Below are 10598 nucleotides of genomic sequence, written 5' to 3'. Positions count from 1 at the left end.
TTTCTGTATACATAGACATACACAGTTTTGCCAAAAGTTTTGGGACAGCCCTCCAAATTATTGAATTCAGGTGTTGTTTTTCAGGGGTTGGGCTCTGTCCATTAGTTCCAGTAAAAAGGAACTCTTAATGCTTCAGCTTCATACCAAGACATTTTGGACAATTTCATGCTTTGTGGGAACAGTTTGGGGATGATCCCTTCCTGTTCCAACATGACTGCACAAGCAAGGTCATGGATAAGAGAGTTTGGTGCGGAGGAACTTGACAGAGTCCTGACCTCAACCCCATAGAACACATTTGGGATGAATTAGAGTGGAGACCTTCTCGTCCAACATCAGTGCCTGACCTCACAAATGCACTTGTCGACGAATGGTCAAAAATCCCATAACCACACTCCTAAACCTTCCCAGAAGAGCTGAAGCTGTTATAGCTGCAAAGAGTGGGCCAACTCCATATTACATTCATGTAAAGGCAGGCGTCCCAAAACTTTTGCCAACATAGAGTATGTACCAGCCTTAAAGCTAGGCTCTGACTCTGATGTTTTGATGGTTTATTTATGTTTCTACACAATGGATTAGCAATCCGTTGTTTTTCCCTCAGAGAAGAAGTACAACCATGTTCCTATGGTCTGTCAGTCGGTCAGTCATTAACCTGCTGCTGAGGCACGCGCCCCCTCTAATCTGATCTACGTCACATCCAATATGGCGGTGTCTGTTTAGCTCTTTCAAAACATCATTTGCACACGGATTCGGAAACGTTCTAGTTCGCTATTTGTGTGCGTTTTTTTCCCACCACCTGGTCAGTCGTGGACGTTTACACACACAATACATAAGACGGTGTAAAGGGAGCTTGGTGTTAATCGACGTCTTTTTGGCGAATATTTTCTAAAAAGAAAGGTTAACAGCCACCTCGCACGAGACGAGACGAGACGAGAGGAGGGGACGGGAGGAGGAGAAAGAGGTGTTGACGTGTTTATAAAAGGAGAAGTGGGCGGGGTTTCGAGTGGGGCTCTCCCCTAAAAGCTTCCTCCTTTTTAGCTGGGTGGTAAATGAGCTGCATAGAAGCGACAGCTCGTTGATTTCAGCACTCGCAAAAGCTAGCCAGGCAGCTAGCTACAGTCTCATGAAATCAATACGTTCGGTCTCCAGGTGGATTTTTAGATGCGAAGGCGGTACACCGGAGCACACACGGCTCACAATCGCACGCGCGCCACCGAACCTCTTTCGGCTCTTCTCGGCTGATCTCGCCTCTCCTCCGCTGTCCGAATGAGCTCCAGTCCGCTTTCCAACGGCAAGCAGATGTCGGACAACCAGAGCTGGAACTCGTCCGGCTCTGAGGAGGATCTGGAGACGGATCCCGGACCTCACGGCGGCGGGGTGGCTGAATTCAGCGGCGTGCTCAGCAAGGTAAAAAATATCAAGGGGGTCGGAAAAATCTGGAAAGGAAAAAAAAATCGTGTGTTTACAACCAAGGCTGCGTCTCAAACCTCACAATAAGTGTACTAAACAGTATGTCAGAAAATAGTCTCAATTAGCGCTTCACACGCTCGCGGTCTCAAAGTTTAAGCGCTGTTTAACTGACATACCTGGTAATTGTTTACAGCTTGTTTAACTAGCTGTCACTAAACCAGAACTCGCGTGCTACATAGGCGCCCTACTTAGTGACCGAGCGTGCGTTTGGGAGGCTGCCTAAACACAATCATACACCGTCCGTAATTTAACCGTTCTCTTTTTTGACAACATGACTAGCTAAACATGCTAAACGGAGCTGGAATTAAACTCGTGATAGCATTGTGAACAAAACGTACTCGTTTAACGTCAGCGTTACTAGCCTGATATTCGCTTAATTCAGGTTTTAATATTGACGAACGCTTCATTATAAGGCATAATTATCCACGTACTATCGATTTCCGATCGGGTTTTGTCGCACGTCATTCGTGCGCCACAGAAAAAAAAGTCGTGGGGCAAAATTTGGTATGACACCTTGTTCGTTTGGATTAAACGTACGTTTCGTCACGGCGGGGTTACTAGAGGCCACCGCGGCTAAACGCTAACCTGTTATGTTATAAGAAATGATGTCAGAGACGTCATTAACGGTTTTAACCGGCGCATGTTAATTGCGTCATTGTGTTTGTTTCATTAACGTTGAACTTGAAATATATATATTTTTTGTTTTATCCAAATAGATTAAACAAATGCCCCGTGTATCCTCAGTATTATCACGAAAAAATAAGTTTAATTTTTTCTGGTTTTAATATTTTAATAAAAATTTGTTTATATCAGCCTCATCAACCCGTGTGTTTGTCTTCCTCTGTCCTGAAGTTAAGAAAACGAATCCAGAAACTTTTACTGAGGCAGAAAGTTATTATTATTTCACAAATCCCTGACACTGGAGACTCCTTCCTTTGATTTTAAATAAAAGTCTTCTGACCGAAAAACGGCTTTACATTGTTATGGAAAATCTGACCAATCAGAGTCGAGTATTTAACAGCGCTGTTGTGTAGCATCATGCTGGGGGCATCTAACTTCTAGAATATTCAATAATTAAGAGCAGAGAATGGCGAATAGTATTCTAGCAAGAGATACGTCAGTGTCCTGATGTACAGCTTTATGATAATAATAACAAAAACAATAATATTAAAGCCGATCCTACGTTTCTCACACATTTACGTTCTCTCCAACACGTGACATGACCAAGAGTATATAATGTACACTATTATCTAGTATAAACTGTTTATTAATATATATATATATATATATACTGGGCAGCACGGTGGCTTAGTGGTTAGCCTCACAGCAAGAAGGTCCTGGGTTTGAATCCCGGGTTCTGTGTGGAGTTTGCATGTTCTCCCCGTGCCTGCGCTGGTTTACTCCGGGTACTCCGGTTTCCTTCCACAGTCCAAAAAAAACGTTAGGTTGTTTGGTAATTCTACATTGGCCATAGGTGTGAGTGTGTGTATGGGTGGCCCTGTGATGGATTGGTGACCTGTCTAGGGTGTCCCCCTGCCTTTTGCCCAATGTGTGCTGGGATAGGCTGCAGCAGATCCCCATGACCCTAATTAGGAATAAAGCGGCTATAGAAAATGAATGTGTGTGTGTGTGTATATATATATATATATATATATGTATGTATGTATGTATGTATGTATGTATATGTATACACACACACACACACTATTTTACGATAGTGTATTTGTGTGCATTTGAGTTCGGGAACAAATAAGTGTTTTTGTCTCATTCCTGAGGAGAATGTAGTGAGATTAATGTGATCTGAAGTAAGAATTAAAAGTCAACAATGAACGAATCCATTTAAGACCAGACCTTTTATGAGAAGCTTGACTCTTTTCCATGGCTCTGATCTAATGGATTCGCAGATGCGTCGCTTTTCCATTACATTCCGAATGCATTACTCTTTAGAGTGGTCGTGCTAAAAATAACGAAGTAAATAAACAGTAAAATCTATAAATTTGGATCTTCTAAAAACGATCCAAGCTGAGCAATTTCGGTGAGAGAAGGAAACTCCCTTGACTCCCAGAGTGTACAGCTGTGACCTTGTGCCCTCTTGGCTGATCTGATGAGAACGTAGCGTAGTGTCTGTACATTATATCGGGTCATAAACAAATCTGATGCTGTTCTCACGTCCTCTTTTCTTCCACCCGCAGTGGACCAACTACATCCACGGCTGGCAGGATCGCTGGGTCGTGCTGAAGAACAACACTCTGAGTTATTACAAGTCCCAGGACGAGAGGGAGTACGGCTGCAGGGGCTCGCTCTGCCTCAGCAAGGCCGTGATCACGGTAAGAACCCGGACGCGGCAGTCCGACTGGTCATTTGCGTGTCCTGGCTTAACATTTGGTTGCTTTTTGTTTTTGGTTGTAACTTTTCTCAGAATAAAAAAAAAAACTTCATTAGGCTGTTTCTATGGCGACTGCTACGAAAATATCCTAGCTTCAACCAGAGAACCCACCCAAAACGCCGCTTCTCTGACACACCGTGTGTTTTATTTGGATTCTCGGCCCAAAGGAAAAGGAGGACCACCTCCTGAGCCGTCTTTATACTAAACCCAAAGCATTTCTGACAGGATTTCAGATTTACATTTGATCACTGGAGGCCGCTGGAGGTAGCAGAGCTGAAGATGTTGAGGTTCTCTTCGGGAGTGACACGGTTGGACAGGATTATGAATGAGTACATCAGAGGGACAACTCATGTTGGATGTTTGGGGGATGAAGTTAGGGAGGCCAGATTAAGATGGTTTGGACAGAGGAGGGAGAGTGAGTATATTGGTAGGAGAATGTTGGACATGGAGCTGCAAGGCAGGAGGCAAAGAGGAAGGCCAAAGAGGAGGTATATGGATGGAATAAATTCAGATATGAAGCTAGTGTTGAGGATGCAGAAGATAGGGACAGGTGGAGAGAGATGATTCACTGTGGCCACCCCTGAAGGGAAAAGCCGAAAGAAGAAGAAGATTTGATCACCACTTCCATTTTGGTGGTTTTGTTTCTGCTGCTCATTTCCTAGAAGGAAAAAGACTTCCAGCCTTTTTTGGACAGATCCAGAGTCGCAGAATTACTTCAGTTGGAAATGATCTTCTCCTTCCTTCACAGATAAAAACTAATCCTGTCTGAATAGGGCTTTAGACATGACCCGTGTGAGTGAGTGTGAGATACAGATAACTGATTGATATATATCTTTTAGTGTGTCGTTCCTTCACTCATCAGACCAGGACTATGAAATTCTGGAAGACTTGAATTCTTCTCCTTATTATTATTATTATTATTATTATTACAATTATTACAACACGCCATAACAGGATCCTCTACAGAAGTTTAGAAGGCTGAGCAACACATTTTGGCTCTGTTAAAGAATATTCATGGCACGCTCTCTCGCTGTCCTGTCTGCCGTCCCACAGCTATTATTTTGCATATCTTTATATATAATCGTCGATTCTGCCGCTGTGGGCTGATGCTTTACTCAGGTTCTTGTGATTAATGTGTGAAACCCCTGGATTACACAACCACCTTCAGCGTAAGATGAGGTTTAATCCGGCCAGGATGAAGTCCTCCTTAAACGCTGCAGGGACAGGGATGCTGTCATCAGCTACGGGCAGCCTGCCAGACAGAGACAGACTGTGGCCTATTTCCTCCCATTTGCACTTACAGACACACACACACACACACACCTGGTGAGCGAGGAACCCTCGTAACCTGCAGCAGTGTCATTATCACCTCTACCCGGCACGCGACGACTTATCGCCACGGACAAATATCGATGGAGGTGGCTCGCGCGTCCGTCCACGTGGGATAGAAACGTTACGGGGAAGATTAGCGAGTCAGGTGATTCGGGTTAAGCAGGCCACACTTTGCTAACACTTTCTCGTGCCAGGTCTGAAGAGAAAGCAGGCAGGAATGAGAAGGAGGGGAACGAGATGAAAAAATAAAAGAAGGAGCAAAGGTTTAGTTGTCATGGGAACAGATCGAGGTAAAGGTTACGGCCTGCAGCCTTTCGCCCCGCTGCTTTAATGATTAAACCACGAATCGTAAACCACAGCAGCGATTCCATCTCCACCAAAGCGTGGCCTAAACTCATGCGTCTGAAACATAAGAAAGACGCATTTTGGTCCGATTATGGTCGTTTCGTGTGACGAATAAAGAAACCAAAGGGTGTGTGTGTATCCACCAGAAGTTACGCACAGAAAGGAAGGGTGTATGAAATATTTTCAAAAATACAAACGCTAGCTTTTTTTCCTTCCTCTAATCGTCTGGTGTTTAGCGTAAATCTCCTCCTAATACACACAGAACCAGCACAGGAGTGAGAACTCACTTTGTAATGACCTTTACTGTTAAAATGACCTGTAAAATGTTCACTAAATCAATGAATGTCATCTTTTATTCTGAATTTTGATAATCGTTGCTAATTAATATCATAAAGTGATGGTGAATGATGTAAATATATTCCTGATATCAATAAATAATCTGATATACGCAAATAATGTTAGCAGGGTAAAGGTGTAAGTCGAGGGTGTGCGGACAGATTTTATTTTTAATTCTATTTAAATTTATTATTTTGGTATAATAAACTGCTATCTGAAAGAGAAGGTGCAGGTTTCTGGCGGGAAAATCGACTCCAGACCATTGAAAAACATTGAAAAGTGGGCGGGGCTTCCTGGGGATGGGTTAACGTCATAGAACGTAAAAAGATCGTCTTCGGAACTGTCCACCGTTCCAGGATCTTCAAGAATAATTTGTAATAAATTATTTATTATATTATATTTCAGTCCTCTGCTAGCTCTCATGACCATCGTGACGAGTCGATCAGATTAGCGTCCCCGAGCTCCGTTCATAATCTTAGTGCTCTTATTGCTAATCCCTGCAAAGTTACAGATTTTCCGCTGAGGTGTGGTAGAGTTTACGCTCCTCCTGCTGTTTACATCCAGATGAGGCTCTGGAGAGTCGCTAATTCCAGGTCTGACTGACGCCTGCTGACACAATGAGCCATATTTGGAAGCTCTGTTAGTCTGTTTACTTTCTCATTGTCCAAAAAAAATAAATCATTGAGCACATGATAGCGTCTGGCCGCTGCTGCTCTGCTGCTGCGCTGCTGCTTTTCTCAGTCTTTTGATTCTCTGCCCCGGTTTCGGAGGTGACGTTTTGCATTTTGGAGAGGATGAAAATGTTTACAGGCGAGTCAGGGAGCTGGGAGAGGAGGAGAAACGTTTGCTCTGTACTTGACGTGACTGAACCTGGCTCTTTCTTGGCATGAGCAGGTACATGAGGCTCGTCAAGTGGAGAAATTCTTCATACATATATACACGATTCATGCCCCAGATGTGACTGTTGGTATATGTGTGTATTTAGCCCTATTCAGGCTGTATCAGTTTCTCAGACAGCTATGAAGTCTATCACATCGTATATACTAGAAAGTGTGGCTTTAAACCCGTAGCTGCTCCACGTCTCATGCTGTTACAGGGAAAACAATCAATCCTGGTGAAGGGAAATTCTGGTAATTTAACATTTCATGACATTTAACATCATTAAACAATGTTTAATGTTTATGTGGTCATAACGTATGCCATAACGTTATGTATGTAACCTATAAGACTGGCTTTCGTTTGTAGCCTAGCCTATATTTTGTGGGCGTGGCCTTGCAGGAAATCGTATGTGTCAGGATTCTTTTTAAGCTTCAATCAAGCTAGCATCTCTGTACCAACTTTGTTTTAGCGAGCGAACCTAAAGGCTGACACATCCGATTAGCAAAAAATAACCGTATCAATCGCTCAGTAGGGAGCGTCCCGGCTGTGTGTGTGTGTGTGTTGGTTAATGGACGTAAATGTAAAAGCAGCTTCCTGTAGCGGTTTTTAGCGTGTGATTTCAGAGCGCTGTACTAGGCCGGGGTAATGCACATCGATAGCGAGGCAGAGACGAGGCTCTTGTATAGACGAGGCAGAGACGAGGCTCTTGTATAGACGAGGCTCTGCAGAACCTTCCAGACTGTCTGCCTCTCTCTTTAATGAGCTCTAGCAGGCCGGCGGCGGAAAAGCCGACGCTGATCATCATTACCCTCCGATGCGCCGGAGGAATCGAATGGGACGTGATTGCATTTGGTGTCAGCGTGATGACCGGCTTCACGGACAGGGAGGCCTGCTGGGAAAGCACAGGGTTCAGCTGCAGAAGCTCCGACGGTTCAGCGAGAAGCCATGTCCTGATCATCTGCAGCAATAACATTAATTTCGGAGTCGTTATGTTATTATCCATCGATGGAGAAATTATACGTTTCTTCCACAGAGCTCCAGGGCGTCTCAAATGGAGTCGCATGTTATTGGATACAACGAGGTAGCTAACGTAATCTGGAATGAGGATTGTAGCTTTAGCTCGATCTGTCCTCGTGTCAAAATCCAATCTGTTTAACTAGCAATTTTTAAAAAATTTTCTCTAAGCCTTTTGCTCTGGATTTCTCGCTAATGAATCCACCTAGCGTAAACCGCTTCTGTGTCTCAGCTAAATCTCGCGCGTATTCGGCTAAAGAACATCGTAAATTGCAAAGGTTTAAAACGTAGGCCAAACGTAACCGTAAGTATTTTCTGTCAGTTAGAACTAACGCTAACGTTTATTTTCATGTCTTAGATCTTGAACATACTCGTTTGCTATGTTCAAGCAGATTGTTGCTTGTTCTGACAGGAAATCTGCCTGTCCTGAGACCTAGAAGTTATTGCGAAAGTTTACACAAACATGTTCATTATAAACGTTTGTTCTGGCGCTGGTTTCTACCCCGTTACAGATAACAAATAACGTCCTGTCAGCTCCGGAGGTGTTAAGCTTTTACAGGAACGTTTTCGTGTCCTTGCAAGATCCAAAGAGATAAAACCCTACCGCGCATGCGTAGTTTAGTTTAGTTGGCAAAAGAAAAAGAAAAAAAAGTTCAAAGGTCGGCGAAGCCAAAGTACGTTGATACACTGCATCAGAGTCGTGTTTGTACACAGGTTATGACCAGAAGTGACCTTCTGCTTGACGCTTAAACTGCAGTCGCTCGGTCGCTCGCTGGCTGCTGAGGTATCGAGCGATTCTAGTGCAGTTTTATGCAAATTAGCTCTTGAGCACTACAATGTTAACTCATCCCCGAGAAGCCCCGCCCACTTCTAGCGGTTTTGAATTGCGATTCGATTTTCCTGCCAGAAATCCGGGAAATAAAATCTGTCAGAGTACACTAGACTTCGCTAACACTGTTCGCGTATACCATAGAATTTAAAATTAGGCATGTATTTACATTATTCAGAACCAGTTTATTATATTTATTAGTGATCCTGATCAAAATCGCGACTTCAGTTCCTTCTTGTCGCTAGTTCTCATTTAGCGCTCGGAAATGGACGTACGACATTGACGTGCCTCAACAACGCCGAAAGCCAGGCCAGTGCACAGTTACCAGTGAGAACCTTAGCGGTGTCTACACGCTACCCACACACACACACCCCGATGTGTCACTTGAACCTAGCGTCTCCTAGCAACGATTGTGAGTCTCCGCCCCTTTTTCACTCCATCTTCAGGACACTTAAATTAAAACAATAGTGCATTCAAACCGTGGTTCTGGACACGGGCGGAGCCCCATGTGTCAGGTTCTGCTCTCGCTGTGAGAAACAAAAGCTTTCCTAATCGCACGCCCGCTTGCGTCGCTTTCATCTCAACAATGTCGCGGCGTACGCCAAGAATCGGACTCGCGTGAAAAGGATTTAAAAAAATAAAACGCTGGAGAGAGGTGAGAAGGTCTTTAGTTTCTTGCATACTTTTCTTGAACAGAACAAACCTGCTTCAGGTGTTGAAGCTGCGGAGGACTCGATCCCTTTTCCTGTCATTTATTTTTTTCTTCTTAAACACGCCCCTTTTTTCGGACGAGTCTCCGAGACACCGATGTCTCTGTGCCACAGTATACGCGGTAGGTCGAGGTTGCTCAGGGGTTGGGCACGTCGACACAAACACACTCCAGCAGCTGTTTAAAGTGCTGCTTATCACATGTTTGGACAGGAGGGGTGTGTGTTTTTGTGTTTTTTTTTGAGAAAAAAGCGAGGGAGGGAAAGGTAGAGAGGAGGGAAAGATATCTGTGACGGGATGGGGAAAAAGATGGAAGGTTACAAAGAGGTTAGATGAAGCGATAGTTGCAGGAGGAAGAAACACGGGAACATGAAAGGAGAGTCTTAATCTTAAACGTGGCGTATCGGCTTACGCACACACACACACACACACACACACTTCTCTGAGTTGATGGGAAGTGAAATGAATCACAATACAACGTACCAACCCCCCTTCCCCCTCCAGGAATCCCTGCTGTGTAGGTAGGTATGTGTGGTGTGTGTTTGCATTTCTGTGCTCCGTGGGCGTGTGTGTGTGTGGAGGTAATGCTTCAGCGCTCAAACACTGCAGAGCCTCAGTTCAGTCTCGGGAGCTGGAAGTCGTTCTGAGCTCGTTCATGCTGATCCGGCGCTTCACTTCCTTGTCACTCGAGTGCTGTTAAAGGAGCAGTGCATCATTATCGAAGAACTGCTGGAAAACTTCTAACAGCTCTTCAGCAGCTCCTCAGTGATTTCGGCTGAAGAAGCCACGCCCTCAAACGCAATAACGTGAGCGGACACAGTTACAGCAATCTTTTGGTAAAGGAAGCGTGGCTTCTGTGCGTCTTTCTTGGTGAAGGTGGTGTGGCTTCTGTGCATTAGTCTTAGTGGAGGAGGCGTGGCTTCTGTGCATTAGTCTTGGTGATGAAGGCGTGGCTTCGGTCATTAGTCTCGGTGAAGTAGGCGTGGCTTCTGTGCATTAGTCTTTGTGAAGTAGGCTTGGATTCTGTGTCTCAGTGAAGGAGACATGGCTTATGTGCGTTAGTCTTAGTGAAGGAGGTGTGGCTTCTGTGCTATAGTTTAAGTGAAGGAGGCGTGGCTTCTGTGCATTAGTCTTAGTGAAGGAGGTGTGGCTTCTGTGCTATAGTTTAAGTGAAGGAGGCGTGGCTTCTGTGCATTAGTCTTAGTGAAGGAGGTGTGGCTTCTGTGCTACAGTTTATGTGAAGGAGTTGTGGCTTCTGTGCATTAGTCTTAGTGAAGGAGGCATGGCTTTTGTGTCTTAGTT

General features: G+C 44.4%; 1 protein-coding gene across 2 annotated transcripts in view; it reads left to right on the top strand.

The window, feature by feature from the left end:
• The first annotated feature begins 995 nt into the window (after positions 1-995).
• Positions 996-10598, top strand: part of cert1b (ceramide transporter 1b) — a 35685-nt gene continuing 26082 nt past the window's right edge. Inside the window, exons 1-2 of one of the 2 annotated variants that reach the window (XM_058414829.1) lie at positions 996-1404; positions 3660-3794. In XM_058414829.1, coding sequence (XP_058270812.1) covers positions 1264-1404; positions 3660-3794 — 276 coding nt within the window. In that variant the 5' untranslated portion in view covers positions 996-1263. The remainder of the gene's footprint in view (positions 1405-3659; positions 3795-10598) is intronic. The other variant, XM_058414830.1, reaches the window with a different exon arrangement.

Source organism: Hemibagrus wyckioides, linkage group LG18, assembly GCF_019097595.1.
Source record: "Hemibagrus wyckioides isolate EC202008001 linkage group LG18, SWU_Hwy_1.0, whole genome shotgun sequence".
Taxonomy (NCBI): domain Eukaryota; kingdom Metazoa; phylum Chordata; class Actinopteri; order Siluriformes; family Bagridae; genus Hemibagrus; species Hemibagrus wyckioides.
Note: the sequence above shows the minus strand (reverse complement) of the source record. Positions and strands in the feature narration are given on the sequence as shown.